Source organism: Protopterus annectens, chromosome 5.part0 (assembly GCF_019279795.1).
Source record: "Protopterus annectens isolate FY-2018-M chromosome 5.part0, PAN1.0, whole genome shotgun sequence".
NCBI lineage: Eukaryota > Metazoa > Chordata > Ceratodontiformes > Protopteridae > Protopterus > Protopterus annectens.
In genome coordinates, this window is record NC_056735.1 from 1846794340 (window position 1) to 1846816653 (window position 22314).

Sequence of the window (22314 nt, forward strand, 5' to 3'; positions counted from 1 at the left end):
GCCTCTAAGACAATGATAGATTTTTTAGATGTGGCCATTATGAAAAATCATGAAGGTATTTTTTCTACTACTTTATATAGAAAAACATGTCGAAGAAATAGCATCTTATCTCGAGATAGCATGCATCCTGCACATGTGTATAGAAATATAATAAAGGGACAAGGAATGAGGATATCCAGGTTAAATACCAACAATACAACTTTTATGAATGACCTGGACACCTTTAAGAGTGAGTTGGTTGAACATAGATATAAATTGGAAGAAATTGATTATAATCTTGGATATGTTAAAAATTCAAGAAGTACGAAAGTTAAACCGTATGTGAATGATACCAATTTGGAAACCAGGACTGTTAGCAAAAATAAAAAAGGTAATTGTAATATGAATACGACATCTTTAAGTCTTCACTATTCTGGTAATATTGATGTAGTAAGGGACATTGTGAAATGCAACTGGTCTATTTTGGAATCTGATGCACAAATTAAAGAGCTTGTGGGAGATAAACCACATTTTAAATATAAAAATAAAAAGAACTTAAAGAGATTGCTGTGCAGTTCGAATAAACAGCATTCACATAATAAACCAGTTCATCAACCATACTTAATATCTTGTGGCAAATGTAACATATGTAACGTTTTGAGCAGGGATAATATTTTTATACACCCTATAACTGGCTTTAGATATGAATTTAAAGTTAAGGCTACTTGCACCACTAACGATCTGATATATTTGGCAGTTTGTAATGACTGCTCATCACTCTATGTAGGTATGATGAATAGGTCCCTCCATGACAGGGTTAGGGAACATATTTTGGCTATACGTAATGACGATATTGAAAGAAGTGCATTAGCTAAACATATAAGGGTCAATAGAACACATACCTTTCAATTTCTAGTCATATGTAGGATAGAATGTGGCCTAAGGTTGGGAGATAAGAAAAATGTTACCGAACAAAAAGAACTCCACTGGATAGTTAAGCTGCAGGCTGATAAGTGCCCTGGTCTTAATGAATGGGCATCTATAAAACCTTTACTTGCCGCTAGAAGATTTAAATAAAATTTTAAAATATTTTTATATAGTTTTATAAATATGTTTAGTAAAAAATATATGTTTTTCTATTGTGTTTTTAAAGGGTATTTTCCTTTAAGACTAGAAATTGATTAATTAATTGGTTGCTTAATTCACTTAATTGATGATGTATTTAAATGGAGAGAATGTTTTGTTTTAATGAAGTCTGAAGAAGCATCAGTTGGATGTGAAAGCGCTTACTGTTGGTATCCATTGAATTCCTGGATTTGAATAAATTGTTGGTTTTATGCTGTGGTCTTCTCATTCTCCATTTTCTTCTACTTTTGCTTATTAGTTTACATTTTTGGAGAAGGCGAAGTTTATCTACAGTGGCAGCATTTGTTGCTCATTTTCCATATTTAGCAGGAAGTAAATTATCAGGTACATACTGAAAAACTCTCAGAAATCCATCTTGTAATGAAAGCATATTAAAATTAAATTAGCCTTTTCCTTCTCTGCACACCTTACCCTTCACAATGTATAGCCATCCTACCTATTCCAGGAATATACAGTGGTGGTCAACTGTGAAATAATAAAGTTTGAAAAATAGACTACTTAACCATTATGTGCAGACTTTGAGAAGTATTTTTGAGACTGAGCTAGTGGTTAGCAATGGCAGGGAATTTTCTATGCTGGTCATGAATACTCTCTTTGTTAATGCAGCTGTGGCATCAGAGGTAAGCTCATGGAAAATGCTGTGGGCTACTTTAAGCTGTTTAGTGATTTGATTAGTTTTGTTTAGGTGGAATGATAATGACAGGAAGTGGTATATTCAGGTGGCAAATTAGCTAGGTAAGTCTGGAGTCTCACTCTCACCTGTTTTTTTTTTTTTTTTGGATAAGATTTTCCAAACGGTGGGTGATTGTTTTTATTAGGATAGTTTCTGATGAGCATAGTCTTTGTCCCAGTCAACTTAATAGTACATTTTTGTGTCTGGAAAAAAAAAAACACTTGTATGTGATGTTAAGGCTTTCTAAGAAGGTAGATATGAACAATGAAAGAAAGTGGCCGGTTCTGATTAGAATTAGATCATCTACATAAAAGGGACCATGATGGAGCTGTTTTAGAGATGGTCATTAATCAGAACGAAGAAGTTTAGGACAAAAATACTCCTCTTTGGAGTCTGACACAGGGGAAGGCACAGATTGCATTTTGGTTCTGACGTTTCTGGTAGATAGGCAGGCACTGAAGCATGTAATGGTGTTACTTGGGGGCCTAAACTTGGATAGTTTATTGTTTAGAAATGGTTGACTAACTGTATATGATTCCATGTTAAGGTCAGTGAAAACCGATCCATATATCTGACCTTCACCCATCTTTACAGGTAAGGCAATGGTATCTGATTATTGTACTGCAGGAGTGCTGAGGCCTGCCATGAATCCATGGTGTTTATCAATGATGAGCCAATATAAATGAATGTGGGTTTTCATCTTTGATAAAGCCATGGTGTCAAGTAGTTTAGAAGTGGGTGAAGAAGGAGGATGTGTCTGTGGTTAGTGATATTAGCTGCTGAACCAGAGTGGGAGAGTGACATGAAGCTGGCAATTTTTCCAGAGGATGGAGAATTCACTGTACATTGTGAAGAGATTAAATATATGTTGTAGGAGCTGGGGTGAAGATGTTATATGCTGTAAGAAGGTTGGGGAAAAGGCCATGAAATTCTGATCATCCATAACAGATTTTCTTTAGAAGAATATTATGTTAAGCTAGCATATGGAAGGAAATTCTTGATAATGATTTGGAATAGAAATGTCTGAAATGGGAAGCGTAATATTGTGGGATGGAGTTGTAGGGTAGCAGGCAAATCCATACATAATGGTTGACATTTTAGGTTGTGTCCAGTATTTTTACTATGATTTTGTAGGTAGGTATATCCTAGAGGTTTTTATTTCTCTTCCCTTAGTAGTAATTAGATTTTTCCTTTGTTTACAAATTATAAATCTGTTTGAAATGGTTATGATAATTCAACAGCAATGATGTCAACCTGAGTTTTCCATTCTTTCCAAGCTCATCTCTTAGGTCATCTGTGAGCCATCATTTGGGTTACCTTTAATTCTAATAGTTCAAAGAAGAAAATGTGTTGCGGAGTGGCAGTGGTGTCTTAAGGGAATGTTTTATGGCACTATCAGTTTGCAGAGTTACTAGTTGTCTATTAGTAAGGGCAAGTTTTGGATTTGTAGTAATAATCCTAAAACCATTCTGTATACACGGTTTTAGAAGATTTCATCTTAAAGTTTACATGATTGCAAACACAACTGGACAGGTGTTTGACCTCTATCTACTTCAGATAAGGAGATATTGAGTATTATTTGTATACTATTCATTTGTATTGTAATAATTGTCATATTTCTCTAAATACCTCAACAATCAAGTGACACAGACAGAACTGCTTAGCCTCACAGCTGTATGAAGAAATGCTGCTAGAAGTATTTGTGTTGCTTGAATAATTACTGAGATTTTGTAAGCTGTTTATAAAACATTACACAATTCGTATTTACTGTGGATATTGCGGATAGAAATGCCAGTTTAGGACCTCAAATTGAATGAATGCAACCACTGTAAAGGTTGCTTTGTGATGAACAGTTTGCCATTTACAGTTTTCTAGTAACACTTATAGTTCTAGATATGAACAGTTGTTTGAACTGTGAAATGAACTAAGTTTTTTAAAGGCTCAGGCCCCATCCTCTGGGAGTTGAGTACAAACGCATAAGAGCTCCATTGGAGGGAATGAGTTAAAGGTAGTTAAAAAAACAGAAGTTTGTTAAGTAATCTAATAAGTAATTGTGATAATTTAATGACAGCTTCTAACCTATCAAACTTTTTTCAAGAATTGACACACTCTAAAAGTTGTCATCTGGGTCGCCAGGTGCCTTATTTACCCCAAACTTCCTATGGCACTGGATAAAAGCAGTGCAGTACTACATATTTTACCTTAACACACCCCTAAGAAAACCATGGTGAGGTAAAGCAAAGAATAAATGCTTATAATAGATAGTAGTACTATTGATAATGATGATGATGATTGTAATAATAATAATAATAATAATAATAATAATAATAATAATCATGATAGTCATAGGTCTCAACCTTCCATGTCCAAAATCAGGAACACTAGCCCTCATAATGTGGAACAAATGGGAAAAATGTGGAACACAAACTACTGGCTTACTAACAACTTCAACCAGGAACATCACAGGATTGTTAAAATATGCTGGTTTTACTTATAAAGACGATCTTTTAATGAATTAATATGATTAATTTCTATTTACAATGGATTTCACTTAAAAAAATTTCTAACACTGAATGTGTGACAGAGTCTTTCAATGTGGAACTTTGAGGAACTTCGAGGAACATGAACTTTTTAAGACCCCAAATGAGGTACGTTCCTCGTAATGAAGTGCACTTGAGAGGTATGATGATAGTAATAATAATAATAATAAAAAGTGCATAGTATAATGAGAAGTTTTGACTGAGACTTACTCACTCTTGGACATGATTTATTTAACCATTTAACAGTTCACAAACTGTCTAGTCTTTGAAAAAGAAACTTTATCTAAAAAACACAGTTTGGTCATAAATACTTATTCATTCCCTACTGTTAAGCACCTCGATTCCTAGCAAGTTTGCTTTACCAGTTTTATCAACCTATGAAGAACAGTAGGTGGTTTTGATGATAGTCTGTTCAGGTTGTCATGCAATTGTTACAAAAAGTCTCAGAGTGTTATGTAAGTGCTAAACATGGGCTGATATATGTTGAGATATACAGTGCAAAAAGATATGTGTGTCCTTGTTGTTCCCTCACTACAGTGATCATTATTGTTATTGTCCACTGATATACTTCACTAGTCCCCTCCTTGTTTGTGAAAAGTGTATCTGACAGACCCCCCCCCCCCACTGGTGTTCTCGTCTTTTACTGAAACTTTTTTTCTAACACCTCTACCAATATATTTTCCTTGTACTCACTTGGAATAGATATTTTTGTTTTAATGTTAGAAACTGAATTTGTCAGTTATTGCTGCTACTACCCTCTTTTTTTACCCCTCTTTTAATTCTATTTATAAGCTTTTCTGCATACTTTCTACCTACATTTTGTGACCTCACTCCTAAGGTCTTCCTACCAGTCCTTCTACTGTCAGGAGCAGTATTTCAGTTTCTGTTTATTCTTTTATTTATTTATTTAACATTTGTTAACTGGGAAAGTCCGACTTGGAACAAAGCCAATTTTCAGCGGCGGCTCGGGGAGAAACGCTTCAGATGCATGTCTTTGTAATGTGGGAGGAAACTGGAGCACCCAGAGGAAACCCATACGAATGCAGGGAGGACATGCAGACTCCACACAGAAGGCACCCCAGCCAAGAATCAAACTGGAGAACCTCTTGCTGTGAGGCGACAATGCTACTGCTGCACCACTGCGCCTTCCTTTTCTTCTTGCTGTACTTGTGCTACATCATATACCATGTTTAGGCAAACTGTGATGCTCCATGTCTATGCCTTTCAATCTCAGCAGGACTCTGCTTTTCTTTCTACCCTCTGCCGTACAGTTTTTATCCATTATGTTTGCAGTCTCGGTATCTCTGTTAGTGCAATACATGTACCCGGTTGATCTCATTGTATTGGTTACTGTCATTACATGGTATTACAATGTATACAGCCCATTTCAATCTTCCTGCCATTTGTCCTTTTTCATTGCATGTTATCTAGTTGTTATCTATTTTACATTTTGCTTGATTGCAGAAGATTGTATGCCTATCTAGTCTGCCTCTTAAGTGTTTGTGACATCCTGCTCCCCTCATTCTTCCCTTCACCTTCACTTTGTCTCCAACTATTAAATACTTAGAATGCCTTAGTGGATTCCCCCTTTATCATGCATTTCAGAAGCTCTTTCCATGGATCTGCAACCCTCTCTGAGAAGAATGCTATTGTAGCTCAATGGAGTAGTTGCTCCCTGCAATCTGCTGCATGTGCCTCTTCTTCCCCATCCTTCCTTGCGTGGCAACCCATTCACATGTCTTTGACATAATGTTATGGATCTGTATAATTTCCTGCATCACTTCTGATCTTTACTGAGTAGTTGCTTATGTAATCCTTGTCCATAGCCTGCTCTGTCCATCTCTCACAACCCTCTGATAAGTTTTCTTCTGGATTCATTTTATCAGCCTGACATACATGTCCTTTAAAACTAAAGACAATGCCCAAAATGAGGCTGGGTCAGAGCTTGCTAAAGTGGGAGTATAACCTCTGTTTCTAGAATCTATTTCCCTGGGAATACACCCTAGCATTTTGTCACTACAACCATTGTTCTCTTCCTCTGCTCCTTGTTATTCAGACTAGGTGCGATTAACTCCATAGATCATTTTTCTACTTTGTTGACATTGGTTAATTTATACTCCTTCATCCTTTAGCTGATACTTCACACCGAGATTGTTGTAGCCCAAGTGCAATTACATCATGTTTGCCTGCACTGAACTTTATCTCCTGTCTTCTGTCCACTAGCTCATCCTTTACCGGCCTTTTCCTTTGACTTTTCCTCATCCTGCACAGCCAATCTCTGCAACAGTCCTATTCTCTGTTTCATCAGATATGTCTGAAACAAGCACAGTACTGAGTACTTGACCATCACCAACCTCTGCAATACTTCAGTAGTCACTTTTCTTATTCTTGAGATTGCTCACCTCACAACAAGTCTCTGAGTCCAGTTTGTCATTCTTATACTTAATGTAGTTTTCCTAGCAACTGCCAATGCAGGATCAAGTCAAAAGCCTTGGTGAAGTCCAGGTAAATCATGCCTTCTGGTATTTCTCAGTCAAGTTCTCCTATAAACTGATCTTAAAACTGGATAAAGTATGAGGGAGTTTATACTGGGAACTGTTTTGTCCTCTAGGAAAGCATCCCACCTTTCCCACAGTATTAACTTCATGACTTTCCCTGCCACTACTGTTAGGCAAAAGGCCTGTAATTCTTTAGATGTTTTCTGTTCTCCATCTTCTGTCATCGATTCATCAGGAACTTCTGCATCTGATCTGCTGTAAGTTTCATTCAGGAACACCACCATGTTACTTTTTGCCCCTGCAACAATAATGACCTTTGCCCTTCATAATTTAGTTTCATAGGTTCATAGGTAGGTACTAGGCTATCGGCCCTAGGGCCTGTACAACCCTAGCCAAAAAGGTACCCTGGCTTTCGCCACCCAAGAAAATTTGTTTCCTGTGCCCCTGTTGAGCAGAGCCAAAGAAGTGATCCCCGGGGTGAATTTCCTATTTCCCATCCAGTCATCAAGATTTTTCTTGAAGACTGCTAATGAGGAGCTTTGTTTGATATAGATAGGTAGTTTGTTCCAGATTATGGGAAGTCTCTGGAATAGGAATCTATCTCTCCAGCATTTTCTGTTTATTGTGGTGACAAGGTTTAGGTCCCTAGAGTGTGTAGCTCGGAGGGATTGGGATTTCTTTAAGTGGGGCATGTCCAACAGCTCTGGGTTTGACATAGCTTTGTATCTTAGGCAGAGATTGCCTCTGAGTAGGCGATATGCAACAGAGTAAAGCTGGAGTTTTTTGAGACGGTCTGCGTAGGGCATCTGTTTGAGGCCGGTAATCCTCTTTGTGAGGTATTTCTGTGGCCTTTCCAGTTGTTGTAGATGTCTTGTGAGGTACATACCAAAAGGGGCGTTGTACTCTATAATGGGTCTAATGAGTGATGAGTAGAGGGGAACAATGACCTCTTTTTTCCTGGATGTGATGTGATGAGATGTGCCATGTAGAAGGATTTCCTGACTACTGTGGCAATGTGATTATCAAAGGAGAGACTACTGTCCACCTGTGTCCTGAGGTCTCTTATCACACTTTCAGTGTTAAGTAGACTACCACCTATGTGGTAGCTCATGGGTACACAGTTTTTACTAGAGGGGCTGACAGTGCACTTTTTGGCACTGAGCTTGAGGCCATGGCTTTGACACCAGGCATCTGTCTCAGTGAGGCCCTTTTGTAGGATGTCCATATCATTAGGAGTTTCAATTATGGCTCCTAGTTTGCAGTTATCTGCAAACTTGGTTAGCCAAAGACCTTCTGTGTTAGCCTGTACTTCAGCAAAGTAGATACTAAACAGGAGAGGACCCAGGACTGAACCCTGTGGTACTCCACTTGTCACTGGTATGAAGTCTGATTTGGAGTCTGCTACTTTCACAGTGTGGGATCTGTCAGTGAGACAGTTGGCAATCCATCTTGTGACATAGGGATTTATACCTAGTTTAGTGAGTTTATCTATAATTCCAGAGTGGGGGATGGTGTCAAAAGCCTTGGCGAGATCTAGATAGGCTGTGTGAACCACCTTACCCTCATCTACTGCTTTGGTGACTGCTTCAAAGAAGTCAATCAGGTTTAGGAGACATGATCTGCCTTTTATAAACCCGAACTAGGTGGGGTTTAGAGTTTGGAGATTACCAATGTCTTTGTTTATAAGTTCCATGATGATACGTTCCATGGCCTTGCAGTCCAGGCTCGTTCGACTAATGGGGTGGTAGTGCCCAGGGTCCATGGTGGCTCCCCCTTTGTGGAGTGGGATAACAGTCACTGTGCACCATTCAGTGGGCACAAAGCCTGAGGTGAAGCTATGATTGAACATGGTGCTTAGGTGGGGTACCAGTTCATTCTGTAGTTCATGTAGAACGCAGCCTGGGATGTTGTCAGGTCCCATGGATGCTGTGTTCTTGGCTTTGGAGAGTGTGTTTTTTTACCTGTGCAGCCATGATTACAGGAACTTTGCATTCTTCTGATATAGAGATGGGCCCTTTAGGGGGTGGGGGTAAAGTTAGCACTGAACCTATCTGCCAGGATGTTGGCAATATCAATTGGTTCTGTATATTTAGTGCCGATGTGCTGTAACTCAGAACATATCTGAGTGTTGCCATTGAGATTCTTGACATAGCTATAGAATGCTTTGTGGTTGTCTTTAGAATCAGTGATGATTTTGTTTTCATAACTAGCTTTGGAGGATTTTATGAGGAAGCTCAGCTTCTTACTGAGGCTGACCATGGATTTCTTCCAGTCATGGGATTAAAATTTTTTTTGCAGTCTCTTTCTTCTGTTGTAGAGTTTGTTTATGGCAGGGGACCACCAGATTGGCTTCATTTTTTGGATAGCATCTTGGTTCTGTTAGGGATAGCATGATCCATGCACTCATGTAAGTGCTTATAAAGTGCATTTGTGTAGGATTCTGCAGTCATACCTTTATTTTCCGTCTGCATGGGTGTCTTGAAGTTTGCCACTTCTGTCTTAAGAAATGTGAAGTTGGCTTTGGAGAAATTTTTTATGGTGGTTTCCCTAATGGGGGTAGGGGAGGGATGTGGATGTCTAGGCTGATTAGCTTGTGGTCAGAGCTGACCAACAAGGAATTGACCTCTGGTGTGAAACACCGGTCGCCCATGTTGGTAATGACTGGGTCTAGGATATTGCTGGCCCTGGTGGGGGTGTGGATAAGTTGATCCAAGGCATTGGAATTTATGAATTTCAGAATACATTGAGCAAAAGAGTTGGTACATGAGTAGTTTTCCCAGTTAACGGTGGGGTAGTTGAAATAACCCATTATTAGGGTGTTGGGTTGTACCCTAATATTTTCCAGTGTATCAAGATATGAGGAGGTGGAATCCTGGGGCATGGTGGGAGATCTGTAGCAAGTTACAATTTGCATTGCGGTCTTGCCCAGAGTTAGTTGCACTTGGATAATCTTGGATGCATTATACTGAGCAACTAGCCTGGAGGTGTGGATATTCTTAATGAATATGGACACGCTTCCACCTTTAGTGTTTCGGTCCAGGTTTGGTGGCCGAAAGGTGTGGTATGAATTATAGCCTGATAATGCAGGGGTGCTCTCTGGAGCCTTGAACCAGGTCTCTGTCACTGCACAGATGTCGACGTTCTCCATTTTAAGGAGTGCCTCAAGTGAATGCATTTTGAGGTTTAGACTTCTAGCATTTAGTAGCATTACCCTTAGATTTTGCTTGCTTGTACTTGTTACAGTGGTGAATTTGTCATTTGAACCTTGCCTAAAAAAGGCACTATAGGGGTGGCAAGAGCCTTTGCCAGTATCCAGAATCCAAGGGCGACAAGTGCAGGCCATCTGTGGCAAAGCATTGTGGTCTGTCGATCATGTCATCCCAGGCAGACAGATACTGGATCTCCTTAGAATGACACCAGAAGCTTAGCCAATTGTTGAAGTCAATCATTTTGTCCTTGTACTGTGGTATCATTCTGGGTGATGGCAGGATGCTACTCAGTGATAGGGTCATACCTGCTTGGGGTACCAGATTGGAGAGCTCCTCCATGTCTCTTTTCATGTAGTCCAGGGAGGTACGTCTGAGGTCATTCACACCAACATGGACAATGACAGAGTCATATTTGTACTTGTTGTGGAGTGACCTGAGTGCATTCGTTATGTGGCGGATCCTGGCACCCGTCAGGCAGCTGACAATAACCTTCTCCTTGTTAGTCTGGTGAGTGGAACATCAGTGTGCCTGACTATAGAGTCACCTATAACTAGAGTGTTGGATATGTTGTTATGCATTATGGGCTGTGGTTGAGTGGCACACTGAGTTTGTGGGCTATGTGTCATTTGGGTTGTATTGGGGAGGTGGAGGTTGCATGTGTTTCTGCTTTGGAGGTCTCTTTTGCGTGAGCAAATTAATATTGAGAGCCTCTGTGAATGTATGTGTGTGTTTTGTGTTGATATGTGTGTGTTTTGGTGGTGTAGGTTTTGAGGGATTATGTGATGAGTGTGGTGTGGTGCAAGTGTTTACCTTCTCCTCTTGACTGTCTAGTCCAGTCTTGGGTGAAGAGAGCTTTGCTTCCAGTTTGGCTATATAAGTGCATCTCTCACAGGTTGTAGTGTTGGGTGGTAGGAGGAGAAGGTTGTCAGTCTACATGAGACAATTGCTGCATTGTCCCAAGATGCCCAGATTCATCAGGTAGACAGAAGAAAACACCGGGAGCTGACCCTTAGACATGCCTGGATAGGTGCTTATTTATTAAGTACTGATTACGTTTGTTTTCAAGATGTTTATCTCGCATCTAGATCCCATCAATCTAACACCTGAAAGACCACAGGCAACACCATTAACATCCTCCAACCAACAAGTAACCCCACAATTGAACCACTCCAGGGGTCACTACCACCACCACAGGATCCCACAATTCTCCAGAATCCAACTACCACCAGAGAGACACACTGCGGCAAGGCAAGAGGGACCTCAAGCATCTTGGGAACCAGCCACAGAGCAGATGGAAGCAGGGCCCACAAACAAATGGATCAAGATCTTGAACCAGTCTATAAAGCCCTTCAGCAACTTGGTGAAGAAGATGCTAGGCCAGGGTTGTTCCTTTAATCCTCCTAGACATAGCAACCTGATTAACACTGTCATTTATTTGAAACTTTTTGTCAGGAAAGTAAACATAAAACTGTTTTTTTTCCAAGGCAAAGATTGGGGAGTAGGGATGGGGTTGATCAGGGCAGCAGCCACAGTTTTAACAAATGGAGCAAGCTTAGTGATTTCTGACCCCTCCACCCACCCAGGTTTAGCTGCCTTTTTAATCCAAATGTAAGGCTGACATTAGAATATTATCAGAAGACTAACCCTCAACCAAGAAACCCTTCTATAACCTTGACAGGGAAGAAATCATAGCACTGGACCAATTGGGAAGGGACAGGTCTAGGAGGGTTATGAAAGCAAATAAGGGAGGGGCATGCTTTTCACAGATATGGCCACTTATAATATTAAAATAAAAGGAATTTTAAAAACACCCAATTTTACAGCCAAATGGACTTCAATAGTGTAAAATGAGACTACAAGGACATCCACAGGGAACTTCTGCCCCTCGATGAGGTTGACTGAACAATTAAAAACTACATGGCTTCCTTACAGTACCTTTCTCAAAGCTTCCCATCTTCTTCAGAATTCCAAAACTCCACAAAAACTTACTGGACCCCCTTATAGACCAGTAGTGGCTAACAGTGGCTACATTACTTAACCCATCTCAATCTATTTTAAGGTACAAATCAAACCACTAGCCAAAAAGAACAAATCTTTCATCCTAGACTCCCTTGACATTCATAAAAAGATCAGGAACATCCTAGGGACATCCCAGTGAGTGCAGCTTCCACCCTGGTTGTTACTGATATGGAAACACTTTACTTGGTTCTAACATATGAGTACTCCGCAGTCATTGAGGCTTACAGTAGGGAATGTGCAGCTCTCCTTAATAAAACAGAACTTCTGGGAAAGCTCCTCAGGATACTGCTGAGAAAACAGTTTTTTTACCTTTCAGTGGCAAATACTTTAGACAGACTACTGGCATAAACATGAAGGCAGCTATGGCACCAAGCCCAGCTAACACCACTTTGAGAAAGTGGAAGGGGGAGGCAATCTACTGTTCCCCCTACCACAACTCTGTGTCCTGATACATGCACCTTATTGATAATATTTTCATCATCTGGGACTCCCTCTTCCATGAATTTTTTGAACACATAAGTAGGTCCCCCATCTTTCTTAAATTCACCACCTACTACAGTAATGTAAAGAGACGGCACATTTCCTAGACCTCACCATCACCAAGGACCTGGAAACAAGGAGACAACCTCTACCATAAACACACAATACTTAATTTACTCTTACATCATTACTAGTATGCATCCTTATATTACAAAGTGAATGTTATTAAATCTCGGAGTCTGCATATAGCTAGAGTCTCAAAACAGCTTACAGACTTCACTAAAAAAATCTTCAAAAAATCTTTTTAGCTAGAGGCTATAGCATCATATTTCTAAAAAAACATACTGGACCCTATTAAAGACAAAAAGTTCATCAATGACACTTCCCTTCAGACTCGGTAGACAGACTACTTGGGGAGATTGAAACAATTCTAATTTCATAAATTTTAATCATACCTTGACTTAGTAATGGGCTCCATTCCTGTCATGGTATTAGAAACTCACAAGACTTAGAGAAATTAAACTGGGAGTTCAGGAGCTTGCTTAGAAATCCTCAAAACCTAAAGTGGGATAGAAGCGTGACTAACCTACTTCAAGGACTAAATCTAGATCAAAAATCAATTTAGAATAACTGGATCATTATCACTGACAACAGACAGCTTAGCAAACTGCCCCCAGGCAGGCCAAAATTCATTTTCAAAAGAACCAAAAACATCAGGGGTTATGTTAAAAGCAAAACAAGGGACAACAGCCAGGGACCCAAGGATACTTCCAGTGTCGACTACCAAATTGTAACTACTGCCGCCTGATGAGTAAGTAACTCTAACAGCTCCAAATATCCTAATATAGGAAAAGTGTTTGAGTGCTTAACCTGGTTTCTGAACACAGAAGCAGTAGTTTACAGAGTTAAATGCATATCTTGTGACAGTTTTTATATAGGAAAAAACATTAATAAACTTGAAAGAATAGTGGACAACATGATCTTCAAATGCCACATAGTTGATAGCCTTGACATGAGCCCTTTACAAGGCAACAGAAATGTATTCCTTGAAAGAAAAAAATCAAGTGGTAAGATAAGACTGAATGGAAATATCTGGCTTGAATGTTTCCTGCTCTATAAAAAGTGATCTCATTTTAAGAAAACTCAATCACAAGGTTTTCTGCTAAGAGATGCCTGCCTCATTATGCTGTAATTTCCTACTTAGAAGGCAGGCACCAAAGTTATTGTTCTAGCTCAATCTTCCCACCTAGCCTTCCATGGACGATTGTTTATTTTGTTGGAATAAGGCTACATTCACAGGGGAGCTGTTCTATTTATAGTCACTATGTTCAGACTCACTTTGCTCCTCTACCCTGCCCCCTAATCCTTCCCACCCCCCTTTACACTACATTTAAACTTGGCAATCTCCACCCTTTATTCAATCTACCAGTCACTACTAACATCAAGCCCTACCTCTTTTTCTCTCAGAAATCACCCATACTTACATCATCATAACAAACCATGCCTACTGAATTCACTATTCATTTTAACTCCTTCCACATCACATTTCTGCTGCTGATGCACATCATATCCTCTATAATCATCTGCCCATTATAACATATATATTCTATATTATCTGCATTCATAACTTTCTACAATTCTTAGCTTCATAACTTGTTTAATCTTTTGATCACCTAATTTTTGTTCACCATGGAAACTTATACACTCCTGAGCTCTTCCTACCCTTTAACCCCTGCCTAGCTTTTCACCTTTTGTTCTTCTCAGCAACATTCCCTCCATACTATACTTACTCACTCTCCTCACACCAAATGAGTAGTTAGCTCCACCCCTCTCCAGTCATCTCACATACCTTCACTCCTCTATCACTCCCAATTTCCCCAGACATGCATTCTCTTACACTGGAAGATCTCCACTTAGTTTTATTTTATCCAATAAACACCCATTAAAGGAATACTGCTTTCCTCTCTCATGCTCCACATCCTGTAGGTATTCAAGCCTCTACAACAGTTAGTTCATACTAGGAATACACATAACCATGACATGCATTTAGACTCTCCTACATGTATCAATTATTTTCCTTCTGTCCTCACTCAAAAAACAACAGCAGTTACCTGACTGCCACTGCCGATACCTCTATATATCAGACTACATTAACACCTTCACAAATACTACCTACCCACAGCCCTTTAAGCATTCTTATCACATCACACCCATGCCAACACCCATCTCACATACATCAAACATATCAGGGTCCCAGTACCTCATTTTTTCTAATTTGGGTAGAAAAAAACATTTCTCCCCAAATCTTCACATTCCAAAAACACTACTCAATTTCAGCCCCATTATCTCTATACTTCAGCTAAGAGGCAACACAGATCCCAATCCAGTACCACTTAACAATAATGCCTCAACTCAAACCAATAGATATGTCATATTATCTGCTCCCTCTTTAATGCCCATAGCATCAAGAACAAAATTGGCCAAATCAATATCTTTTCAATACAGCATAATCTTGACATTATAGCTATTACAGAAACATGGCTGAAACCTCACACCCTTAGTCTTCATCACATCACAACAAACTATTCATATCTACAAGATTACAGACCAGGCAAAAAACAGGGAGCATTAATTCTCTTCACATACAACCTTAACTACACCATTGTTGCACAAGCTAACAGTAACTCAGAACTGGATCTTAACTGAGTCCTTTTAAAATTTCCAACAAACAACCAAAAAAAAAAACCCCTTGTTATAGCCAGTGCATACCTACCTCGCTCCACCAGCCTCTCTACTAAAATTCAATACCCTCCTCCAAAAATATATGGCAAAGCTCCCCAAAACTGCAACCTAATCATTCTTAGAGACTTCAGCCTTAATTACTTAGGACCAAAAGCCATTGCTATGTCAGAACTCCTGTGCAGCTTAAGTCTTACCCAAATCAACTCTGAAGACAAAACCCTCAATCCTGTAGGAACAACTTGCTAGATCATACTCAACTCTCAAAAACAATGAACTGACAAACTAGGTAAAAAGGCACTGCTGAGAACAGAGGCAAAGAACACTTTAGGACCAAAATCAAAAAACTTTGTAATGCAAAACCAAAAAAACAAAACAGTAATGTAAAGCGCTTTTCATCTGGCTACATAGCCAGACGTCTTCAGACAAAGAAAGCAAAAAGTTTGCAGCATTAAGTATTCACCCTGTATCTAACTAATTAACAAATGAAAACACATCTACATAGAAACAATTAAAAGTCAGTAATTAGATAATGTTAAAACAGCCAGGTTCAACAATTTACAACTTGAAATGCTGCAAATACGTATTAAGCAAGCAACCCCACCATCCCCACCCACCAAACAAAACATTTTACCATAACATTTGTTATCAAATATAATATTAAATATACTGGTTAAGAGTTTACTTAAAATTTACACTTAAACTTATTATTTTACACTGTCTCTAGACACCTAACATGTTGTTTACACAAAGTGTTGTTATATACTCCATTAACTACAAAAATGTACACAGATACTTCAGACCACAGGTTAAAAAATCCATTTAGCTGTTACACTTCCAAGGTGAAAATTATATTCTACGCTAAACCTCCAATTTTTGTATCCAGGGCCAAACAGCAATCAATAAGTCATCTACTCAAACTTTTTAGTTTTAAAATACAAGTTAGTGAGATGACTTCATTTAGTCCTGGTGCTCTACTGGCATTTAGCTTCAGTTGCCAAAACAGTTCTAGTTGTTCCAACAATAATTGGAACGAACCCCCCTCTTAAGTTGGGTATTCACCCCGGGGATCACAACAGTCGCCCTGCTAGACAGGGGACCAGAGAAGTAAATGTCCTGGGTAGAAATAGCCGGGGAACTCTTATGGCTTGGCTTGTATAGCCCCTAGGGCCGATAGCCTAGTATCAACATATGAACCTATGAGCTACACTCACTCAGGTCGCATTACATGAACCTTGTTACTCTCTCACACTTCTTTATTTCTGTTTTATCCATCCTTATGTCACAGGTTCATAGGTAAGGACTAGGCTACCTGCCCTTGTGGACCATTTTAAGCCTAGCCAGTTTCCCCTTTTTGTGCTCAAAATAACCTATCCCATTTAGGTATAGATTGACCTTACTCATCCCATGGTCAGTAATTATATGTTAACCCTAATGAGAATAACTGTGATCATAGCATACATAATTTGAGGGGACCCATGCATGGGATAATGCATTTAGGAGCTTCCTCTGTCCATTAGTAGTACAGGGACAGTCTTAGGGTAAATTTTCTGTTTCCCTTCTATAGATCTAAGTTGTGCTTGAAAGTGAACAGGGGTGAATTTTGTTTTATGTAGATGGGCAGTCTGTACCACAGCAGCGGTATCTTCTGGGAGATATACCTGTCCCTCCAAACCATTCTGTCGATATTGCAGAAGAGGTTTAGATTCTAGACCAAGTATGCTGCCATTTGACTTGCTGATGTGCACTAAAGCCATCAGTAATGAGTTAGGGGATGTCTTTTATGACAGACACAGGTCACCTCTAAACAGTCAGTAGGATATCTAGTATAGTGACAGGGCTTTGAGTCAGTCCATTTAAGACATGTTGTTTAGGCCTTGTATCTTTTAGTAAGGTACGTCTGTGGGTGTTGCATTTGTTGCATGTGTCTGGACAGATACATGCCAAAAGGGGAATTATATTCATTGAATGGCCTAATGTGACCTGAGTAATATCATCTTGTCACCCCTGCTCTCTTTCATTCTAACTCCATCTTCGGTTTGCATCTTTTACACTTCCTCTCCTTTCTTCTTCCCATTTCCCTGCATGCCTCTCTTACCATTTCTCTGTCTTCTCCCCATGGTATAATTTATTCACACTCAACTTTTCTGATATCTTTATCCCTTTCTTTATAAATATATGATGCTATTCCTGTAGCATAAGTCATCTCATTCATTATGGCTTTGTCTTATCCGAAAAGCTTTGCTAAGCATGATTCCATTTTCTTATCCATGTTTTGACATTGCATCTGTAAATACATATTTTTTTAGCATATACTTGTATCTGTAAATATGTTTTGTTCATTTCTTATGTGATCCTGTAGACCTGGGGTGTGCCTGCAGATGCTCCACTGAGATTAGTGCACTACTCTGGTAAACCAATATATATATATATATATATATATATATATATGTATATATATATATATATATATATATATATATATATATATAAACACACACACACACACACACACACATATATATATATATATATATATATATATATATATATATATATATATATATGTATATACACACACACACGCACACACACACATATATTTAAATATATATATATATATATATATATATATATATATATATATATATATATATATATATATATCATCATCATCTTCTTTTGGCTGTTCCCGTTAGGGTCGCCACAGCAGATCACCTGTTTCCATTTCTTCCTGTCCTCTGCATCTTGCTCTGTCACGCCAACCACCTGCATGTCCTCTCTCACCACATCCATAAACCTTATCTTAGGCCTTCCTCTTTTCCTGTTACCTGGTAGCTTCATCCTTAGCATCTTTTTCCCAATATACTCAGCATCCCTCCTCAGCACATGTCCAAACCAACGTAATTGTGCCTCTCTGGCTTTGTCTCCAAACCTTCCAACCTGGGCTGACCCTCTAATATACTTATTCCTAATCCTGTCCACCCTCGTCACACCCAGTGCAAATCTTAACATCTTTAATTCTGCCAAATCCAGCTCAAACTCCTGCCTTTTTGTCAATGCCACTGTCTCCAACCCATATAACATAGCTGGTCTCACTACCCTCTTGTAGACCTTCCCTTTCACTCTTACAGGTACTCGTATGTCACAAATCACTCCTGACACTCTTCTCCACCCACTCTATCCCGCCTGTACTCTCTTCTTCACCTCTCTTCCACACTCACTGTTACTCTGAACTATTGACCCCAAGTATTTAAACTCATCCACCTTCGCCACCTCTACTCATGCATCCTCACTATTCCTCTATCCTCCCTCTCATTCACACACATATATTCTGTCTTACTCCTGCTGACCTTCATTCCTCTTCTCTCTAGAGCATATCTCCATCTCTCCAGGGTCTCCTCCACCTATTCCCTACTCTCACTACAGATCACAATGTCATCTGCAAACATCATAGTCCATGGGGACTCCTGTCTGATCTTGTCTGTCAACCTGTCCATCACCATTGCAAATAAGAAAGTATATATATATATATATATATATATATATATATATATATATATATGTGTGTGTGTGTGTGTGTGTGTGTGTGTGTGTGTGTGTGTGTGTGTGAGTAAATGAATTGGTCGATTTTGTCAAATACAAAAACCCAGTAGAGATGATTGATTTTACATATTACAAGAGTATTACTAGATTAGTTTTTTTAGATGTTGAAATTTTCAAGAAAGAAGGCAGTGAGAAGCTTTTCACCATTATATTGTATAAGAATACAGCAAGTAACACTATTTTGCATTATAATACTATGCATCCCACTTACTTAAAAAGCAATATAGTTAAGAGACAAATCATAAAGTTTAAAAAATTAACGTCAGATTTGGAAAATATAAACAAGCATTTTTTTTTTTTTTATTAAGAGGGTATCCCCAAAGCGTTGCTGTTAGGGGAATTTGATAACATGGAAGAAAGTAAAAAAAAAAAATAGAACAGGTATGGAAAGAGATTGGTCTGTGGTTATGCTGGTAGCTTTTTAATTAGACAGCCAAGTTATTAAGAACATCGTTAATAATAATTGAGATATTGTAACTGGGAATGATGAAGTAGCTAATTTGGTTGGGAAGGAACCTTTGTTTATAAATAGAAAATGTAGAAATTTAAAAAATTATCTTTGAAGAACAAAGTTGGATTTTATAGTCAACATCAAAACAAAGTAGGGACTTTTAGATGTTTTAATTGCTCAATGTACAGATTTATTTCTGTAAGTTCTAATTTTAATGTGATACAACAAAGAAATCCCACAGCATTGCATGTTATTTTACATGTAATGCTGTGTTTGTTGTTTACTATGCACAGTGCCTTTACTGTGATTCTGTTTATATTGGGAAGACAAATAGTTTAAAAGAGGATATACAAACATCAATATGCTATTAAAAGAAATTATAAGAATACCTTGGCTAAACATTCGATAGAATGTAAAAATTTCAAGAAATTCACTTTTGCAGTAGTTCAGTTTTTTTCCTAGAAACTTTAATGGTAACAAAGAGAGGGAAATTAGAGTTTTTAGAAATTATGTAGCAAATTGTTTTGAATGCTTTTGTAAGTCCATGACTTAAAGGAATAGTCAGTTATGTAGCAGTGTTCAAAAGAAATAAAATAAGAAAAAAATGTAAATGATTTAGTCACATGTGCTTGGATCATGTGACCATGTTGAGGTTAAAACTCTTTGTAAGTGGAAAATTAATTTATTATGATGAAGACCTACTTTTAGGTCAAAAGTACTTAATGTTTTTGGCGTAATTAATTTTAATAACTCAAGTTTTAGTTATTCCAGCCACTCTGAACATTTTTGTTGTTCCTGTTTTATATATACATACACACACCCACACACACACACACACAGATATATATATATATATATATATATATATATATATATATATATATATATATATATATATTTATATATTTAACAATCTGGAAATATACTGGACTGCAAATGATTTCACTTGAACTGCATATTTTCATCAATGGCATAATTTGTTGTAGTGTAATTATATTTGCCTGTTACAAAGGTGCTATGATTATGTATCTATTGCCTTGCTTTGTATGTATCTTTATTTGTCTGTTGCTACTCTGTTTCTCCTGGGCTGGTCTGAAAATAGTCTGTTGTGGTTATTGGTCTAACCTTGTTAAAACATTTAAATACCTACCAGTATACAAATGCATGTACCAACATACCTCTTTCTGTGCCTTTACCACCAAAAACGACTACTCAGCTTATAAATAAATAAATACCTGTAGAAGTAACTTACAAACATTGACACAAGCTGTAGACATCTAACTGTTAGTTGTAACACTCTACCAAATCCATGTTTGGTTAACCCAAAGACTGTAATTTCAGGAGCTTGATCTGCTAAACCAGACTTTAACATTTGATGCTGGAAACCAACTCAAACTTATGAACTGGCACAACATGGAAAAGCCTGTTGAAAAACCACTGGAAGAAAATTTACCTGAAGGGAAAGGTATGTGTAAAGAGAAGGTGCATGCAAATGGGAAATGGGGATTAAATGTGGTGAACAGTAAATTGTCTGCTAAGATGATGAAGGAACTCCATTATGTTGCTTTGGTGATATTTGTGTTCTCTTCATAAACCCCTAGAGTGTTACTTGGAGATGTTCTTGCAGGGGTTCTCTGTATACTGGACTCACACTAACAAGTCCTAGGACCTTTTTAGGAAACTTTTTCTTCTTACCCAGTGTCTTGTACAGACTGACATCAGCACAAGGCTTTTTCCCTTATTTTGTACCATTTCTTTTCTTAAGTACTGGCCTGATGTTGAAAAAAACTGAATAGCTGAACCATTTTTTCTAGTTGTAATTTCTTTTTTGAGACACAGTGGTTCTTTTGTTATATTTTTCATTCTTCCTGCAGATTTCATTTCTATCGCTTTCTCTTTCTCTCTCTCTCTCTCATTGTATCACTATACCTGTGCATCTAACCTCCCTTACTCTTTAACCTATTTGCCCAGACTCTTTCACTTCTCATCTTTCACTCTTAATTTCTTCCACGTACCTGTATCTATTGCCCAATTTCTGTTTTACTGTGTTCTGTCTCCTTTCCAAGTCCCTCTCTCTCTTTTTATAGTTTCATAGGTAAGTATTAAGATTGCTGCCCTTGTGGGCCATTTTAAATCCAGTCAGTTTCCCTTTTGGTGCTTGAATTAACTTATCCTTTTGGTGTTATTACCCGTACCTATCCTATGCTTGATAATTATATACTACGCATAATGAGAATAACTGGGGTCATACCATAGATAACTTGAGGGGATCCATGCACGGGATAAAGCACAAGCTGTTTCTGTTGTAAAAGTTCAGGGGTTAGCCTGTGGTAACCTTCTATCACCTATTGACAGGTCCAAGTTGTATTTGAATGTGGACAGGGATTAGCTTTGTTTTACATGGATGGAGAGTCTGTTCCATGGCAGTGGTATCCATCCCCATAACAGCAAATTGCAGAATGTTGAGACCAAAATGCTGAAGTCTCTAATCAGTGAATCCACACAATACCAAAAGTTCAGGACAGTGAAACACTAATACGCATGTGCTGGTGCCACTGTAATTGCCCTGACAGAGTACATTTGTTCAGAGCTACAAGAGCAGTGAAATTAAAGGTTTGCAGTTTTTATGATAATTTACCTGTTGTAAGGATTGTTGGTGGAGATCACTGTACAGTGCGGAGCAAGACATTTAGTTTTTCCCCACTGTAGTGTGATCTTGGAATTGGTATATATAAGTTTCGGTGGTGTGGGGGGGTCCAGGGGGGTATAGTAGTGTATAGTATTGTGTAGTGTATAGTAGTCCATTTAATGGTTATTTGTCATTGTTTTCAGAGATTTGTAAGTGTTTAGATTGGGGCATGCATAGCAGTGCTTCAAAGTTCTGAACTTTTGGCATTATGAAGTTTCACTTTTTAGATAGTTTGGCGTTTTGGTCTCAACATTCTGTAATTCTCTGTTGTGGCATGCGATGATA

The 22314-nt window shown here is 38.3% G+C and overlaps 1 protein-coding gene across 4 annotated transcripts in view; it reads left to right on the forward strand.

Annotated features, from left to right (window-relative positions):
* The window catches only part of LOC122801936 (serine/threonine-protein kinase Nek5-like), a 626240-nt gene that overhangs the window by 524969 nt on the left and 78957 nt on the right, over nucleotides 1–22314 (forward strand). For all 4 annotated transcript variants that reach the window (XM_044071668.1, XM_044071669.1, XM_044071670.1 and 1 more), the window contains one exon: nucleotides 20682–20805. In XM_044071668.1, coding sequence (XP_043927603.1) covers nucleotides 20682–20805 — 124 coding nt within the window. The remainder of the gene's footprint in view (nucleotides 1–20681; nucleotides 20806–22314) is intronic.